At 40.8% G+C, this 19,671-nt stretch overlaps 2 protein-coding genes across 2 annotated transcripts; one reads left to right on the plus strand and one right to left on the minus strand.

Annotated features, from left to right (window-relative positions):
• Cubn (Cubilin) lies at positions 1-18,117 on the plus strand. The gene is made up of 52 exons (XM_072008501.1): positions 1-165; positions 269-398; positions 487-672; positions 773-814; positions 898-1,038; positions 1,118-1,221; positions 1,313-1,460; positions 1,542-1,784; positions 1,926-2,238; positions 2,303-2,622; positions 2,714-3,070; positions 3,142-3,295; positions 3,373-3,554; positions 3,641-4,298; positions 4,628-4,850; positions 4,922-5,239; positions 5,330-5,490; positions 5,581-5,913; positions 6,154-6,647; positions 6,727-7,119; positions 7,197-7,470; positions 7,929-8,162; positions 8,761-9,266; positions 9,663-9,876; positions 9,935-10,300; positions 10,378-10,571; positions 10,650-10,801; positions 10,892-11,080; positions 11,172-11,353; positions 11,477-11,689; positions 11,772-11,918; positions 11,979-12,054; positions 12,121-12,229; positions 12,298-12,457; positions 12,539-12,769; positions 13,013-13,086; positions 13,163-13,392; positions 13,664-13,864; positions 13,947-14,082; positions 14,333-14,669; positions 14,749-14,934; positions 15,029-15,185; positions 15,262-15,439; positions 15,545-15,787; positions 15,856-16,018; positions 16,090-16,304; positions 16,380-16,457; positions 16,575-16,639; positions 16,717-16,957; positions 17,039-17,201; positions 17,438-17,688; positions 17,784-18,117. Exons 1-52 carry the CDS (start codon positions 98-100, stop codon positions 17,895-17,897), a joined length of 11,247 nt encoding a protein of 3,748 aa, XP_071864602.1. The 5' UTR covers positions 1-97; the 3' UTR covers positions 17,898-18,117.
• Positions 17,929-19,554, minus strand: LOC139989837 (uncharacterized). Its single transcript, XM_072008492.1, has 3 exons — positions 19,402-19,554; positions 19,191-19,322; positions 17,929-19,017 (listed from the first exon to the last, which is right to left on the minus strand). Exons 1-3 carry the CDS (start codon positions 19,404-19,406, stop codon positions 18,297-18,299), a joined length of 858 nt encoding a protein of 285 aa, XP_071864593.1. The 5' UTR covers positions 19,407-19,554; the 3' UTR covers positions 17,929-18,296.
• Between the last annotated feature and the right edge of the window lie 117 nt (positions 19,555-19,671).

Here is a 19,671-nt window from a genome sequence, read left to right on the forward strand (position 1 = left end):
TCGACGAACTTCAAAACGAGAAAGATCACGTGTAGCATCCGGCAAGAGATGCTACAATAAAAATTCGATCGCGTACGCTTCAAACCATCATAGCGACATGGCTACTAGATCGCAATGGCTGCTGTTGACTTGGTTGGGATTCTGCGCGGCATGGATGGACGAAAGGTCTGGAGAACACAATTTCCGCCAGATCCGATCTTCATCCGAAAGAAAAAAAACTTTCTGCTCGTACCACATTGCATAAAACGTAATTTTTAACGCGTTCCAGGCCTGTGTTGGAGTCTCGGGACGGAAATCTGTTCATTTCCTCTGCGAAGGACAAGAACATCACGCTGAAGATCTTGGGAGATGGCCACTTAAACGTGAACGAAATTAATTTGCTTGAAGTCGCGAACGCTGTATGGAGACACTATTTTCCTCAAGAACTGAACAGTGGTACGGATGATTTTCGCGTTAATGACGTAATTCGTCTCATTTTTTTTTTAGGCGATAAGCGCGACACGTTTAATCGAAAGATGGAGAATGGGATACCTGAGCGAAATGGAATCGAATTTACAACGATTGATACATGTTGTGGAGGGTCCCGAGGGTTTGGAGAAAAGAATAGCCATGATGAGAGGATTTGGAGAAGGAAATAGCACGTTGCAGCCGGGAGCTCAATCAGCAAATAGAGTAAGCATCTCTTGAAATAAGATTTTCTTTACGAGGAATCATTTTGTTGAACTTAACCGATGTTTAATAATTAACACTTCGTTCAATTGATCATTTGCAGTCTACACCTGGAATGAACTTAAGAATTCATATGATGGCTCGAGTATGTACAAAAGTTCCGACTAAATATTTTGCATGATGTATATTTAGCAGAGAATATTTAAATAACTGTTGAAATATATCTAGGTGAAGCGAATAGAAGAAAAAGTAAAATCGATAGAATTGAAGCTGAAGACAAACGAATGTAGTAGCAATCCCTGTCTGAATGGTGGTACGTGTCAGGATCTTTACGAAGGATACCAATGTCATTGTCCATCAAATTGGGAGGTAAATAATAAAATATTAACGAAGTTAAGTATTTTTTCTAAGTTTTCTATATAAATATTTATTTGCGTGCACGTCATAGGGCCCAAATTGCGTCGTCGATGTAAATGAATGCGTTCGACTATTAGGAACAGATCTTGGATGCCAAAATGGAGCCACCTGCCATAATCTTCCAGGATCATACAGGTTCTTAAACAGTTTGTTTCTCATGAGAAACTGTTACACCAGTGTTTTACGATATTCTACGTTTACTAACTTCATTTTATTTATTTTTCAGTTGCGATTGCACAGCAGGATGGTACGGTCTCCACTGCACGAAGAAGTCTTCCATTTGCAAACCGGAAAACTCCAACGAACTATGTGGTCACGGTGTCTGCGTTAGCAAAGAGGGTTCTCCACTTGGTTACACCTGTATTTGCGACCAAGTATATACCAAGAAACATCTAATTTCATCTATCATAATTTCATCGTTTCCTGTATGCAATCAAAATTTTTTATTCTTTCAGGGTTGGCAATCCGAGGGTACTAATCCAGCTTGTATCAAAGACGTGGACGAATGCTCCGAAAACCATAGACCGTGTTCTGTGAATCCTTGGGTTGCTTGTCGAAATGCTCCCGGAACGTTCTTCTGTGATTCTTGTCCTCAAGGATATTCAGGGAATGGTTATTATTGTGCGGATATCGACGAATGTATGATCGACAACGGAGGTTGCAGCACAGCTCCCAGAGTTCAATGCATCAATACCATGGTAATTTAGAAAATTCATGCCAGTATCAGTAATAGTATTTGTCAAATAAAGTACATATTGAGATATCGTATATATCAATGTACAGCGGGATAAATTGAAGAAATTTTTGAAGGAGCTAGAATATACATGAATGTTAAACAGGGTTCAAGGATGTGCGGTCCCTGTCCCAGAGGATACAGCGGCGACGGTGTCACTTGTGTCTACGTTGGTAGCTGCGCCATCAACAACGGCGGCTGTCATCCGTTAGCCACATGCATCGAGAATCCAGCTCTCACGAGCGCCTACGTGATTTGTCGTTGTCCAACCGGTATGGTGGGCGATGGTCTCGGCCCGAACGGTTGTCAATCGACCGAGATATCTGCTCATTCACCTTGCGCTAGTAATCCTTGTGTGCACGGAAAGTGCACTATCCATGGCACCAGCTACACTTGCATCTGTAATGCTGGATACACCGGTAAGAATATATTATTCTTAATTGCCATTTAGCCAAGGATTAATAATATTTCGAATTATATCAGGGAGCACGTGTGACGTCAGAGATCCATGTGTACCGAATCCCTGTAAAAATAGCGGTGTCTGCGTGATTTCTAACGGCGTGCAAACCTGCGACTGTCCGTCGACGTACACTGGCAACAGATGCGAAACGCCACGGCAGACCTGCGGCGGTGTGTCCCGCAATCCCTTGGGACATCTCGAGTTCCCGATCGGTGGAAACGTTTATCAGCACGGACTGAGCTGTGCCTGGGTTCTAGTCACCAACAGTTCGCTCGTGTTGAACGTTACGTTCACCCGTTTCAACCTAGAACATTCGACCGACTGTAAATACGACTTTTTACAGGTATCACGTCGATCGATCTATATTTCCATTTATTTTCGTCATATTCTACTCGTATCGTCGATCAAGCTGTTAATTGGATGACGCGTTTCAGATACACGACGGCAGGAACGCCGGTAGTCAGATGATTGGCAGATTTTGCGGCAACACTTTCCCCCTCAAGAATGGAAATATCGTGTCCTCTCACAACTCTCTGTACTTTTGGTTCCATTCGGATAACAGCATATCTCATGACGGATTCGCGTTTGAATGGAATAGTATCGAGCCTGTTTGCGGAGGCACTTTGACGAATGATTACGGCACGATCAGTTCTCCTGGATCGCCAGGAAGGTATCCGCCGAACAGAGACTGTTATTGGACGATTACCGTTAAATCCTCAAAGAGAATACAAATTCATTTCGGGCAATTGATGCTCGAGGAACATCCATCTTGCGAGGCCGATTTCCTCGAGGTAAGTGTGATTTATCGAGTCACTCTCCACGTTCATATAAATATATTCGTATTTCTGTCGATTGTTCACAGATCAGCACTATACATAACGAACGACTGGGGCTTTATTGTAATCACACTCATCCGCCGCCTCTTGTTGTGCCAGCTTCCAAAGCTGTAATTTATTTCCACTCTGACAGTGCTGGACAAGATGCTGGCTTCCAAATTCACTACTCTGCCATCGAAGGTAACTGAAATTTCACAAATAAATTCCAACTTCTACTTCCTTCAAATAATCCAAAATTATAAATCGCCTTTTTTCAGGCGTTCCTGGTTGTAACGACGTATATACCACTCCGACCGGTACCGTTAGTAGTCCTACGATCACAAATATCCGAGATATAGAATGCGAATGGAAAATTCAGACGACTGTTGGTAAACGGATAGAAATTACCTGGCCTAAGTTGGAGCTCTCGGATACCGAATGTCGAATGCAAAAACTCGAGGTATCTTCTCTCCCAATCTTCACTTTCGAACTCTAAAATGAATTTTGTAAGGTAGAAATATTTTAACATTATTCTTTTTTTACCAGATTTACGATGGAGATACCAGCGAATCTCCATTGCTCCAACGATACTGTGGTACTATGACTCCGCCCACGATAAAGTCGAGCACGAACGTGTTGCTGATCATCTTCACATCTAAAATGTACTCAGATGGCAGCTTTACCCTCTCTTATAACACAGTATGTGGCAAGCTATTCACCGACGATTCAGCAATTATCGAATTATCCATGAATACAGACGGTATTGATAATATTGACTGTGTCTACGAAATCAAGCAACCGCCTAACAAAAGAATCGTACTAAATATACTTGAGATGAGTATTAGTACTCAGCCAAGGGTTCCATATAGAAACCTGAGGCCGATTAGATTTCATCATTGGAATCCCTGGGGAATTTCCACTCGCAATTGGCCAGAGAGATGGCAGGATGCATACAACTGGCCATTTGAAGACGACACGGGGCTTGGAGAAAACAGGCTGGTCTCTTGTTTGACAAGTTATCTCGATGTGTACGATGGTCCCAACGAGAATGCTCCGCATCTCGCTCATCTTTGTAACGATATCGAATCCTCCAACGGTTTAAACTACTATTCCACGCAAAATATTATGCTGCTCAAGTATCAGTCCAAGACTTGGGTCTTTAGTCAAATCCACTTCCGGGCGAATTACACGACGATTACAAACAGTAAGTGGAATATTGCAGGAGGAAATATAAGAATACTGAGGAATTAAAGGAATTTCGTGCAGATGATAACGAAATTACAGATATTTGTGCAAATTTATACTTACTTACTTACTTATTTATACTTACTTATATTTTCGCATATTACGTACATTTTTGCGTCCTCAAATTGTCGGAAAATGCATGAAAATCCGTAATTCAACGGTAGTGCTTCTTTACGCGTAACGATTTTAGATTGGATATTTTCCAAAATAAACGAATAGCTTCTTTCTTAAATTTCTACTGGATTGCGAGTTACTCGATGAATTCCTAATATATGATTTATTCCAAAGGATGTGGAGGATTATACACAGAAACCAGCGGAACGATTCAGACGGCCACCGAGTACGGTCACTACCGCAACGGCGAAACATGCATATGGACGATACAGGCCCCGCTAGGTTATATTGTGCAACTCACCTGGTTAACATTCGATTTGGAAAGACAAATTCGTTGTCAACATGACTATGTCAAGGCATACGAAAATTACATGACCAACAAAGAGGAGATAGGAACGTATGTGTGAATTTTCATATGACAATCGGACGATTTGGAATTGTCAATAACAATGTTCTTCAATTTCATAGTTTTTGTGGCGATACCAAACCGCCGATAATAATGACGCAAAGCAACGAATTGACTTTGATTTTCCGTTCCGATTCGACAATAACCCGCGAAGGATTTACTGCCACGTATCTCTTCATCGACGCCAGGAAAAGTTGTGGTGGTCATTTCGTTAAGGCAACGGGCGTCATTCAATCGCCAAATTATCCGAAAAATTATCCAAACAAAAGAGAATGCACGTGGGTGATCGAAGCTCCGAGCAAGCAAAAGGTGATTCTCAATGTGACGCATTTCCATTTGGAAAATCATCCAAATTGCGATTTCGATTATCTAGAAATCAGGTAGACTTTAAACTTTGAATGTTCTAATATATACTCAAATGTCCTGAAAAGAAATTAATATGATAAACGATTCTCTTAACTTCTTATTAGGAACGGTGGCTATGCAACTTCTCCATTGATCGGAAAATATTGTAAAACCGATATCCCCACGGAAATAATTAGTCAGACCAATCAATTGTACCTGAAATTCGTGTCTGACCAAACGGTATCGTTCGACGGATTCCGTATAGAATGGGACAGCACGACTATAGGTACAAGATAAATTCTTCGAAAGATACAAATTTTAACGACCGACTAAAGAATATTTCTGAGATCGAAGATCGTTTTCTTCAATGTTTCAGGCTGTGGTGGAACTATGAACGGCGTCACCGGCGACATCATATCTCCGAATTATCCGGAATCGTACATGCACCGGGCGGAATGTAAATGGACGATCGCGGTGGCGGCCGGCAGTTTGATACGGTTGCTAATAGTCGATCTGCAACTGGAGGAGCACACGAAGTGTAGATACGACTATATCGAGATATACGAAGGGAGCAATCGTCGAAACGGCCAGAGATACTGCCAATATCCTTATCCAAAAATCATTATGTCGAAGAGTAACGTGTTAAACATAGAGTTCCGCTCCGACTTTACGAATTCTGGTCGCGGTTTCCATCTGAAATATGAAACAGGTGAGTCGCTTTCCTCGGAGATTGCGTTAAAATTTGCCCCTGAAACGAATCCGGCATTGATCCATCTGCATCGGTGCCCGTCACCTGCCGATATACGTGTATTGTGTATCAAATTATTTCTTCCTACACGTTGCCTATTTTTTACTTGTATAGGTCTAGTGGTAAACCAATGGACCTTAATTATTCATTATGTAATTATTGAATGTATCTATATATTAACAAAACGCATTCCTTTTACAGTATGCCAGAATACATTACACGGCTTCTACGGCGTGATAGAATCTCCCAATTTCCCGTACACGTACGAGAAGAATGCGAACTGCAGCTGGACGATTGAGGCCCCTATAGGTAACAAGATCAACATCACCTTCTCTCATTTTGACCTCGAAGGGACGAGCTATTCCAACTCCTGCGACTATGACTATCTGGAGGTGTACGAAGGTTACGACGGTGGTCCTCATACGCAGCTCGGGAAATTCTGTGATTCCAACGTCCTTCCACCCAAAATTCATTCGTCGGACCATCAAGTACACCTGAAATTCATCACCGACAGTTTCCTCAATTCCAACGGATTCCGACTGGAATGGGTTGTCGATGGTTGCGGTGGACATTTGACAAGGCCCTTCGACTCGTTCACGTCACCCGGATATCCGTCCGCTTATCCCTCGAACGTCGACTGCGAATGGTTGATCGAGGTCGATTTCTCGCACAGCATCGAACTGACTCTCCACGATGTTGGTATCTTAAGATGAACGTTCTCCAACAGCCAACGACGAATAAAAATCTCTCGCGTATTTAATCTTGTTCTTTTAGATAAACACCGAAAAGCAGATGGACTGCTACTTCGATAAGGTTCAAATTTTCAGCGGCAAGGATGAGAGTGCACCGAAATTAGTCGAAATCTGCTACTCGCCTAAACCTGTAGTGTACACCAGCTTCGGGAACCAAATGTTCATCAAGTTCCATTCCGACGTCACGTATGCGACCCGTGGATTTAACGCCAGTTACAAAAGCGTTCCCATCACCTGTGGTGGTAGATTTACCACCGATACAGGAATCATATTTTCTAAGAATTACCCGAAAAACTATCCTCATAGTCAAAATTGCAAGTGGTTGATACAAGTTGATCAAAATTACATCGTTAATATCACCTTCTTGGACTTCGATATCGAGAGCAGTAGAAATTGCACCGACGATTATGTTCAGGTTATACATTAAATATTTGTTTGGAGTTAAAAGAAGTAAATGGAACAAGTTATGGAAAATTGTGACTTTTTTAACAGATATACGATGGGCCGACAACGGACTCGCCGTTATTAGGCACCCACTGCGGAAACGAACTGCCACCCTCTTACGAATCAACCAGCAATGAGATGTTAGTTGTTATGAGAACAGACAGAATATTAGGAGCAAAAGGATTCCAAGCAAAGTATCGTAAAGATTGTGGCGCTCGTATCATTGTACGTGATCAAGGGTACGTCGTTCCATATGCAACTTACACCACCGACGCTCTTTCCGATGGAAGCTGTACATGGATATTGGTTGCCGAGGATCTAGGTATAGTTCCGTCATATTAGATAGTCGTCCCATCATAAACAGTCTTTCTTTTGTAGATAATATGTTTAGATTTTTAACTAATCTATTTCGAAACGTGCAGAGAAAGAAGATGATAAGTCACGTTTCCCAATTTTTTTCTTTTTTTACAAAGAAACAGTTTTTAAATTCAATATGTTGTCAATTAATCCTGTGTTACCAAAATTTTCTTACCATTTAGTTTTTATGATCTTTCCATAATTTATTGCAAGATATTAAAATATTGATTCTCGATAGGTTTTTACAAAATTTTGTCAGTCTGTCAGCTATTTTTGATTCTAACTGATTCTTTCCATTTTCTGTTACAAAATATTAAAAGGCTACTTTATTAATTATAATGTGAATTATCAGATTCGTTCCCTTGTGACTTTCACGTAACAAGTATTCCAGTTATTAATTCTTTTTTCAATTTTTTAAAACAGCTGATCATGTCACTGTGACATTCACGTATTTGGATCTGGACGTGGTAGACTGGACTCACCTAGAGGTGTTCGATGGCGAAGGTTTGGATGGGCCATCTCGAGGCCATTGGGAAGCTGGTACTGACACTGTACCCTTGCCGATAACCAGTAACGGTAATGCACTTACCGTGCATGTGACCTCAAGCTACGAATTGTTAGCACGCTTTTCCTTCACCTATTCCGTATTAAATTCAGGTAAATGATGCGACCGCTTTTTTTATCGTTTCTGATATCTTCTTGGCAAACTTTTCGATACTGAAAACGATTTATTACGCGACACATTGAACATTTAATGTATACTGCATTCGTAGTAACTGATTTGCGAATTTTTATGCGGTTTTGTCTGTGACGAGACACGATTATACATTTGATATCAATATAACAATTGAAACCAATCTGGAAATCCATATGAAAGTTACAAGGTATTTACTACAAATAAAAAAAAAAAAAAAATACATTTAGTTAAAAAGAAGTTAGTATGTAACATGAATAGTCACGTTAATATTAAGTGTTACAGATAGTTTCACTGAATTTTGCTACTTAACATAATATATAATTGGTCGTTCAAATTTCATTTTCAGATTTGTTTCAAGCTTTTCCAATATAGACGCTTATGAAATGTCAAAATATTTTGTATAACGCATATAATATATTCGTTAAATGTATCCACGAATGCTCGAATACTTTCGTGAGCTTCGATGCCAAACAGATCGATCAATTTCGTCAAATCAATAAATTTGAGTTTCCTTTATCTAACTCTATCGAACATTAAATCTTATTGATTGAACTGCAGCATGCGGCGGAACGTACAAGACGTATAAAGGAGAGATCGCCTCGCCGAACTACCCTGACAGTTACCCCTTAAACGCCGAGTGCATCTGGATCCTGGACAACTCGCCCGGAAATAGACTTCGCCTGAATTTCATCGACTTCGATCTGCAGCAAAGCGACGACTGTAACATGGATTATTTGGAGATACGCGAGGACAGTGGGATCGGGAAGCTGATCAATACCTTCTGCGGAACCAACTCAGAACCAGTCCAAACGTCGAAAAAATTGTGGATCAAGTTCAAGAGCGACAACGAGGGCGCAGGGAAGGGATTCAGAGCTCATTTTCAAGTGATAGGTGGAGACGAACTAAGTGGACCAGTAGGGACAATCACTTCTCCGCTTTATCCGATTCCTTATAAACAGAGCTACACCATGTGGAGAATCACGGTCGAGTTTGGGTCGATGATTCGAATCGATATCACGGATATATATATTAACAATTTCGATACTGGCGTCAACTCTCTCAAGGTATATATAAGAATATATATATTTCAAATATTTCATAGCAGATGGAAAAGTGTTGTTCTGCATCATTCAAACACCTATACGATTCCAAAAGTACTGTTCCTCACAGTCTTTTTATCAGAAACCATCCTTGTCATCCTCAATCCGGTGCTTCTAAGAACAATGTTTCTCCTTTTTAAAGCAATGCAACCGTAGGTCGCTTGCCATTCCTAAACTTTCATTCTAAGCGATCATACTCTTGATATGCGATAGCTACAAGATTTCAAGTTACTAGCTATGGCACAACTACCGTTGGCCTCAACAATTTGAAAAAACACATCATAACTAACACGTATAATTTTAAACGCGGAGGTTACTAGAGACTTTGAATCTATAACAACGACTACGTGTTTTGAACAGGTGTACGATGGTTACGATAACAATGCGCCAGTTTTGTTGGAAATTTATAATTTTGATCAACCTCAGTCCGTCACATCCACTGGTAATGTAGTCAATATAGAATTTTCGATCGATGTCAGCCTTGTATTTCGACATGGTGGCTGGTTCTCCCTTAATTGGCTTCAAATACCAAGAGACACCGATGATGGCAATACGGAAAATGGAGCTGTTAAACGTAAGTTCGAACATCGTTAATGTCATTGATTAAAACGTAACATCGTATCTTGCTACAGTGTCAGAGTGCAGTATGGAAGTGGCTCTACAGAACAGCAGTAGATACGATATCACGTCGCCCGGCTGGCCGCACGGCTATGCTGATAATCTTCGTTGCGTATGGATTTTCACTTCTCCACCCGGAACTCACTTGGTCTTCAGAATATTATACATGGATCTGGAAGAAAGCAACAATTGCGTGGCAGATTTTGTCACGGTTTACAATGGCAATGCCCTAACAGACGAGAGTAACGCGAATCTATTGCACAAATTATGCCTATCGAATTCTACGTCGATGATAATAGAGGCGGAGAACGTGATGACGGTAAAGTTCGAATCAGATAGCTACTTGAACGAAACAGGCTTCAGCGCATACGTCTACCAAGGTAAAAATATTTTCAAGTACTCTTGCATTCGAGGACATTATTCACAATATAGGGTGTTCATTGTCGATGTAACTTAGCTTGTGGTGGTAAGCTATCTGGGCCAAACGGAGTGATCGAGATCAATAATGTTACATCGAGGTTGCAGTCGCATAGTTGGGATATTTCGTGCGAGTGGGTGGTCACAGTGAGACCTGGGCGAACGATAGAAGTGAACATCGTTGAGATGTTGATAAAAAATCCCAGTTCGACGTGCAGTAATAATTTTCTTATGGTAAATTTGCATTCAATATTAAACCTGTCAATGATAATATTTTAATTCCTTGAAATACGTGACTAACTGTTTTTATAGTTGAAAAATGGTGGAGAGATTTCGTCGCCTTTACTTGGAGCTGGAAAATACTGCGGTTTCGTGGCACCAACCCCTCTCCAAACCACCGGAAATCGTCTATACGTAAAGGCGCACGGTATTCAGCCCAATATCCAATTTAAATTAACCTACAGGTGATCACGGCTATTTTTTTTTTTTTACCCATTAATACGTTCCACACCTGTCAAGTGAAATTTTCTGAAGAAATTTGATGAATTATTCAGCGAAGTGAGCATGAACTGCGGAGGTGAATTCTACCTGACGAGCAAGCAGAAGGAGTGGGAAATTGCCACCCCGAATTACCCAAACATCCCTCCAACATATTCCGAGTGCACGTGGACAGCAATAGCGCCTGGCAGAGAAAGGATATTCATCCATTTCATCGAAAGATTCGATTTGAGTTCCTCCCTAAAGTGAGTCTTGGATGTACCAACAGTGAACAGCTAACTTACTATATTAAATCGTTCAAGTTCCGTGAACAGTAAGAGAGGAAACGAATTTCAGCTGTGAGAAGGAGTACGTTGAAATCAGGGATGGTGGAACGAGCAACTCCAGACTGTTAGGAAGATACTGTAAAGACACAGCTCCCAGCAGCATGATCAGTACCGAAAATATGATGTACGTTCACTTTTACACGGACGTCCCGGAGCCCAAGAATGGTTTCAAAGCTGTGCTCTCTATCAAAGGTTAGATGATATGTAATATCGCAATGTACTTCGTTCTAAATATTTTGCATTCGTGAATCAAAGTTCTACATAGAAATTCACACCTTTGAAATAATTTTCTAAAGTTTGCTGCTTTTCTTGTAGATTTATGCGGTGGGATTATCAGAGGTCTCAGTGGCTTCATCTCATCACCGAATTATCCGTTGGGATACGCCAAAAATCATAATTGCACTTGGCGAATAATCGCTCCAGCGGATCACACATTGAAATTCACGTTCTTAGATATAAATTTACCTAACCGCCATTCTTGCAAGGATTACGTGCAGATCCAGGAAGTGATGCCGGTGAATAAAACGAGTAAGTAGAAACAGACTTACAGGTTAGACCCAACGCGGATGAACGCTTTCTATGATCTTCCCCTTTTTTTACTTTTTATCAGATGTCGAAATTGGCAAATATTGCGGTTTCGTGAAACCCGAAGCTGTCGAAACGGCATCCAACGAAGCGACAGTGACGTTTATAAGCGATGATATCGAATACGTGTCCTACCGGGGTTTCAATCTTAACTTTACCGCTAGTCAAGAAAGTGAGTACCAAATGAGATTCGAAATGGAAATGAAACGACAATAAATAATGTTTATTGCAGTCTGTGGAGGTGAAATCACTGACATGACGGGCACGATCAAGCCGAATGGTTATCCCAATATCGCAACGAGTTCAAAGTACGCAATTGAACATTTATGTTAAATTAAACCTTCTGTACTTTATCTACTTCTATTCTTTTGCAGATACTGTGACTGGAGAATTAAATTGCCGGTAGGATATTACGTCGTTGCTGAATTACAGGACTTGGATATCATGCCCGGAATTCAGTCACGACTGGGTTACACAGTAACGGTAATTATTAAAGACCTTACAATCTTCACCATTTTACCATTTCAACCGTTAACTGATCTTTTTTTCAGTTTTACAACGATTTCCGCTTCAAATCCAGGATCAAGACAATACGATCGAATTCAACAGATCGAATAATAATAAGCTCTAGCAATACCATGATGATCGGTTATTATTCGTCACCAGGCTATCGTGGTTTCAAATTGCGCTACCGTGCCGAACCGAATCCTCGTACGTCCGCGAAAGAAATATTCCTTTGATAGATCAAAAGTGCAATTGTCCGATGAACAATATTGTTATCTAAACTTTCAGCCTGCGGTGGAGTGATACAAGAAATCAAAGGTAGTCTGTCACCACCAAAGTATCGACCCTTCAACGAGTCGTCCTATTTCTGTCTCTGGAACATAATAGTACCGAACAGTCTAATAAACAGCAGTCATCTTGGAGTGACATTGTCGATAAAGGTGATTGGCCTAATCAGTGAAATTCGTGGACACGCCTTAACCAAGTATTGCTTCCGGGACCGGGTCATCTCTTTGAGTGGTAAGATTGTCATTGTCAACCGAATCGTGTCTTTCTATCGGTAGACGATTTTTTAAAATTGAAGAAAATATGAAAGAATTGCTGTTGATTTTTTTTAATTTAAAAGGTTTATTCAAAAAGTTTGTAGAAAAATTTCAAACATTAAGAGTATCATTTACTCGATTAGGACGAAAGACTTAAATATACGTTATATCGCGTACATTAAAATTCGACGAATGCTGGAACATATTTTTGTTTTCCAAGGTATCGGTATGATTTGCGGCAACTTCTCGGAACCGGTATATTTGAGAAGTCCCAAACTGATGAACGAGTTGACCGTAAGTCTCAAACGAAGGAAAGACGATGGTGTTACATACATTTGGCACATAGCGTATATCTGTTTGAAATTTGTAGATAGTGAACAGTACTTTCGGGGCACCGATGCACTTCACCCTCGAGTACGAATGGCAACCTTGCGGTGGCATTCTTAACGGATTGACACACGTGATACAGGCGCCTAAAAATATATCCTATCCTATTAATTGCGTCTGGCACGCGAATTATCCAGACAATGGAGAAATGATCAAGCTCCACTTCAACAGACTACACTTGGGTGGCTGTGACAAGAATTACATCAGTATCAGGTATTTTGGAAACAAATAACTTACTGTAAACCTCTGTAAATCTCTAGAACTAGCGACGGTTGAAATGTGAAATTTGAATCAAAGATATTAGTACGAGAAACAAAGCTTTGTCCACATACCTATATTTCACAAACAAAAGTTTCCGAAAATCCTCCAAAATGCACCATAATAAATGTAGATTAAAGAGAAATGGAGTTATTCCAAACTATTCGGATACTTTTAGTTTCAAGGTTACACGTTTTCCAAATTCTTCAATGTGCTTGTTTCTTAGGAACGGTGGGCCACTCTCGCCAGAGATTGGCAAATTCTGCGGTAACGTGCAACCTAATAACATCACCAGCATATCTAATCAGCTGTGGATCGAATATACAGCAGTAGAGGATCCTAGCGACTTCGAGTTCGTCCTGGAACCTGAGAACGACGGATGTGGAGGCACACTTCATGGCAACAGTCGCGAAATATCATCCCCTAAGTAAATGAAAGCACGATAACGCAAAATGAATCAGAGAAATATCTGATTTAGCGATTCATTTATATTCTTCGTGTATCTACAGGTTCCCGGCGAAATATCCCAACAACGCAGAGTGCATCTGGGAAATAATGGCAGACAACGGCTATCACGTCGGCCTGGTATTCGTTGATCGTTTCAATTTGGAGAGTAGCCCTAACTGCGAGAAGGATTACGTACAGGTGCGTGAGAAATTTGCATGGTAATGAAATTGTGCAGTAGGTTTCCGTTGCACCCGGACGACGAACTTCGTCGATGCACCGTGTTAGCATGAAAAGTAACGACACTATGTTATGTTTGGTCTTATTATTATCGCTGTCCAGCGTGGCAAGAAATGAAGCAGTTGATAGGCACGGAACCAGCAGGGATATGACGTGTTGCAAATTCGAGATAGTCGAAGATTTTATCTTTCGAATATTTTGTCTGATGTAGATGTTCGACTGGGTGACAGACGCAAAGAATAAATCTTCCACGGGAATGTGGAAGGATCTTGGAAAAGTCTGCGGTAGAAACACGCCGTTGACATTCAATTCGACCAGCAATCGTATGAAAGTTATCTTCCATTCGGACGAGGCGATCCAGGGTGACGGATTCCGCGCCGTTTGGCAGGAGAACTGCGGTGGAGTTTTCGAAGCCACCTCTCACCGGAAGATTATCACATCGCCATCGTATCCGAATTTCTATCCGCCAAATTTCTTCTGTAATTATACTATCGTGGCGCCAGAAGAAAGCATAATAATCAATTTCAAGGAATTCCAGATCGAACACAGTAAGCAGAAATAAATGCTACTAAGAGAACGTGACAGATACCACTGAAATTCATCATTTGGTGTTTCCGTTAATCATAGGTCGCAGGGACTGTAACCTCGACAATGTGACGATTTTATACGAAGACACGTACGCAATGGAGGAGAATGTTTATTGCGGAGAGAATAAGCCACCCTTAATAAAGGCGTCAAACAAAGCGGAGATCATCTTTAGAACCGATAGATTCATTCAACGAAGCGGGTTTCTATTCGAATATCATCTCAATGGTACTCATGGCCACATATCATAAACAATAAAAATTCGAAAGTTTCAATAGAATTTGTCTTTCAACGATTTCTTTTTTTCTTTCTATCTCGAAAGACTGTGGCGGAACGATAACAGAGCCTGGAGACATTAAGCTCTTAACACGTGATGGCGCATACCTCGGAGGGACGGACTGTGTCTGGAAAATCCAAGCACCCTCAGACAAGAGTATCGTTCTCCGTTTCGAAAGTTTCGTACTCGAGTCCAGCTACAGGTACCTTATCCGATATTCAAGTTCGAAGGAATTATAGTGACAGTGGTATTTTACGATAATACTATAAATCTTGCAGCTGTTTATACGACGTCGTGACAATCTACGAAGGCCTGGAGGAAAACGAGCAGAATAGACTAGCTAAACTGTGCGGAGATCTGTCGGAACATTTGCCAGTCATAAAGTCTAACTCAAGTTCCATGCGGGTTTTGTTCCACGCGGATTACAGCCGCCACTATTCTGGTTTCACCGCAAAGGTAACTTCTACGTAGTTTGTAATTAGAATTTCCAGTCTTTTTAATCGTATTACAAGCCATTTTCTTCTAGAATCGCTTAATTTTCAAATCGTTTCATTCTCTCAGGTACTTTTTGTGAAAAGTGTCGCAGCAGGTTGCGGTGGAGTCATTCATTTGCTTACTCCTCATAGTCAGACATTCAAGACTCAGAAAGACTCGACTTACGATAGCCTGGAAGATTGTCATTGGAACGTGATAACGTCAGTGGGAAAAATTATCAAATTCACTATCAACAGCATGGATATCAAGAATAAAACTAACAATAAAAATACCACTATCGACAATGAATGCACTGGCGATTTTCTTGAGGTAAAATTTTCCCTTCGCCTACTAACTTTTGTATTGTTATGTCTTTAACTTCTTGTTACGTCGTTTAGGTTCGCGATGGCGCCGGACCTTTTAGCCAGCTTTTAGGAAAATTCTGTGGCAACCAACCTCCGCTTCCTATATTGTCCGCTTCCAACACTCTTTGGATACGATTCGTCAGCGATGGTACGCTCGAAGGAGCTGGCGTCGATGGCACTTTTGACACATTAGATGGTGAAATCAATTAAATATCGACTAATTAATGAGAAAATACTCGATGCTTAACGGTTGTTCGATTTTTCCAGCGTTATGTGCCTATGCCGCCCCAATAGTGAACAACTCGAGACTTACACTGACTTCGCCGAATTATCCGAATAATTACGAACCAAATACAAGGTGTCATTGGACAATAAGTTCCGAAGACATGTACACCGAAAGACTAAGGATACAATTTTTAGACTTCGATCTGGCTGACTCCCACCAGTGCGAAGATGACTACGTTGAAATCCTAGACGGCAGGGTAAGTTGCTTAACGTATGACTTATCCAGTTCAGAAATATCGTTATCGTATCATCATGAAACGATGTTCATACAGAATCGAAAGTACATCGAGGAGGGCTACGGCGAGAACTTCGTTTGGAATGGAAACATGCTGACAGAAATTTATGATTCGGTAATGAAACTTATCTTTTAATATCTATAACATTTTAAAATTTTATATGTATATTTGTATACTGTTTCCAAATTATTGTTTAATATTGTCAAATTTTTATGGTTTAATAAATTATAGGGCGGTTTTGCGCCATCCACTTCGTACAAATATTGTGGCAACAATTTGCCTCATGATTTCTATAGGTAGGTAACGAGTTCTCGAACAGAATCCAAACGTACAAAAATTGAACATAGAAAGTTAAATTTCCTTGTCGATACAGTTACAGCAGCGAATTGTACGTGACGTTCAAAGGTTCTAGCACTGGTCACAAAGGTTTTAAGCTCGAATATAGCAAGTCGACGTGCGATCGGAATTTCACCGCGGAACAAGGTCGAATCGTGCACGAAGGTATCACTGATTGTTGGATCACGATAACAGCGCCTGAAAACCGCACAATCTCTTTATATTTTAACCAATTTTCGCTCTACGACCCGGACGAGTGCACCAAGAGTTCCTTACAAGCAAGTGTTCTAATCGCGTTTCTATTTATATATTCTCTGACAAAGATTCTGTTTCTACTTGGTCATGTTGTGTTCACTTAGGTATTCGATGGTGATTTGACTGATAAATTGTTAGCGTCGTTGTGCTCTATGGATGTGCCTAGTCCTATTTTCAGTACCGGAAACAAGCTGAGTTTACATTCTCGGTCCGAATGGTCATCTAGCTTCGAGTTCTACGACATCACATACACCACTACGGACGCAGGTGAGAACAGAGTGTGTTCGATATTAATACTGAAAATCAGTGCGTTGTTTGAGAATTGCTGCGTGAGCACGTTAGGAAATAGATAAAGATTTTGTAGGAGGTGGGAAGCATCATGCGTGGGAAGGGCAAATAGGAATGAAACAAGTGAAAACAGTGGGAAATGGTGTATAATTCTGTGAGGAAACCACGCGCCATAAAATAATTATTTGTTGTATGCAATAATTAATCACATACAGGTCGTGGCTGCGGTGGTCGTATATTTAATTACGCCGGATCGTTTACGTCACCTATGTACCCCAACGAATATCGCAATAACACGGTGTGTGTCTGGGACATTACCGTACCAAATGGCCTGAAAGCCGCCTTGACTTTCCCAGTATTCGACATCGGCACGAAGAAGAGCTGCTCTTACGATTACAACGTTGTGAAAATCTATGATATCACATCGACTGGAGAGGAAGTTCTTTCCACTACTTACTGTGGAGGGGTAATTCGATATCAGAATATAAGACCAATTGCTGAGTTTATTTGAAGAGCAAGGTGATAATGATCTTTTCATCGAATTTTTATTTGTCTTTGCAGGATGATCCGGCACCGTTCGTGGCCAGTAGCAATCGGGTAATCGTGAAATTTATTTCATCGGTGAACAATATTGGAACCGGTTGGAGAGCGAATTTCGATGGCCGAGAGGATTAAGAGAAGAGACGTCTGAGTGCAAACATCAGAGAACGATTTATAAATATATTTATTCTATCAAAGTGTATGTATATTTCGCATGTTAACAATGCAGTATATTTATGGTAGCGCACTTTGAAAAGGTAAACGAATTAAGGCGATTGTCCGATAACTATTATTTGTAAATAACATAATGTTTGTGCGATGTGGGTAGAAATGAAATAAATCAGATTTCGTACAACGTTTCGTATTGTTATTGGTCGATAATTCATTGTGATATCGTATTGGCTAGAACCAATACCGCCGAGCATTGTTGACTCGTGCGAAATTAATTCAACGATCTTCTCAATATTCTATCGATAAATCATGAATAATATAATATGATATTTTCGAATGTGTTCATGTTTAACTATTCAAACGTCACGCCTCGTTGCATTCATCCACGCAATTCTCGTTCGTTTCATTGTCCTCCGCTTCTCCAAGTTCCGCCACCGAACAGCTTTTCGCCTTTCCGTTCGCTTCCTCTATCTTCGAATCTTCTTCCACAACTGGCAGAGTTTCTGTATCTAATTCTTCGTCATTTTGTATCTCTCGTTTCTTCCTGTTCTTTTCGCGTTTGTTCTTCTCAGCTTTCTTCTTGTCCTTTTTCGACACCGATTTCGCTTTAATCTCCTCTTCTTCCACTTCCAACGGTGCTTCCTCTACTTCCTCCACCTTCGTTTGTTTTTCTTTCTTCTGGACCTTCTTCTTCTTACCTTCCTTCGTCACCTTTTCGGACTTGTCCAAATTTTCACTTTCCACTTTCTGCTTTGACTTCTTTTCATTTTCCAAATTGTTTTGTTCTTCCACTTTTTTATCTTTCAATCTCTTATCTTTCAACCTCTTGGAATCTTTCTGGTGCACTTCTTGAGACTCACCGGAATATTTAGTTTTCTTCTTAGACTCATATTTCGAATTGGTTCGAGGGTCGGCGTTTTCCTTCCCTTTCAGTTTCTTATTCTTCGACTTGTGCTCTTTTCCTGATTCCTCATTTTCAGCAACGTTTTCAGAGTAGCTCTCCACGTTCTTTTCCTCCGACGCGCTGTTCTTCCTCTTCTTCGGCTGTAAGTTCTTGCCCTCTCCATCCTTCCATTTTCTTTCCCTAAAACAACGAAAATCAGCATCGTAGCAGAACTTAGTCACGAGAAAACGATGCAGAAGCAACGTCCGTCACCCGTGACCAGATAAAAGCTACCGAGGGCAAAGCGATTATTGCGTAATTGACGCCACGATGCATACAATCCGATGAATCATACTGCGCTTTTCCAAACTCACTTCGAATACGCTACATCCTTCTTTTTCCTTTCGTGACCTTTCTTCGACTCCACTTCCTTGCCAGGCTTCTTCGCCAACGCATCGGAGACGAGCACCGTGACAATCAACAAAATAGTAAATAGTACCCAGATCCTGAAGAAACGTTCCACGAATTAAAATGATCGCTCTCTAACGTTAATGCGGCCAAACCGCGTGAAAATATTCTCCTCACCGCATATCTGCTCCGCGATTGAATCACTCTTGATCCTCTAACGATACGTATCGAGTCTGGAGATCGTGTACGACCGAAATCAAGATTCAGCGCAATACTGACTGCTGTTCGTCGGTCTTCTTATATCTTATACTGTGTCTTCATTCATATCTCGATAAACACGCTTGCCTCACAGCTCGGTGATCGCGCAGTTCGTGAATGGTTCTTACGGTATCGGTGTCGATATCAGCGTAAAATCTATTGGCAATACGTGGACGAATAATTGCGATC

Source organism: Bombus fervidus, chromosome 8, assembly GCF_041682495.2.
Source record: "Bombus fervidus isolate BK054 chromosome 8, iyBomFerv1, whole genome shotgun sequence".
Classification (NCBI taxonomy): domain Eukaryota; kingdom Metazoa; phylum Arthropoda; class Insecta; order Hymenoptera; family Apidae; genus Bombus; species Bombus fervidus.

What these genes read in the sequence shown, in the direction of transcription:
- Cubn (XM_072008501.1), top strand. Translation starts at nt 98, where the DNA reads ATGGCTACTAGATCGCAATGGCTGCTGTTGACTTGGTTGGGATTCTGC. An exon ending in GTAAATACGACTTTTTACAG is followed by an intron (nt 2,623 to 2,713) that starts GTATCACGTCGA and finishes GACGCGTTTCAG; the next exon opens with ATACACGACGGCAGGAACGC. An exon ending in CCACTACTTACTGTGGAGGG is followed by an intron (nt 17,689 to 17,783) that starts GTAATTCGATAT and finishes TTGTCTTTGCAG; the next exon opens with GATGATCCGGCACCGTTCGT.
- LOC139989837 (XM_072008492.1), bottom strand. An exon ending in AAGGATGTAGCGTATTCGAA is followed by an intron (nt 19,018 to 19,190) that starts GTGAGTTTGGAA and finishes TCGTTGTTTTAG; the next exon opens with GGAAAGAAAATGGAAGGATG.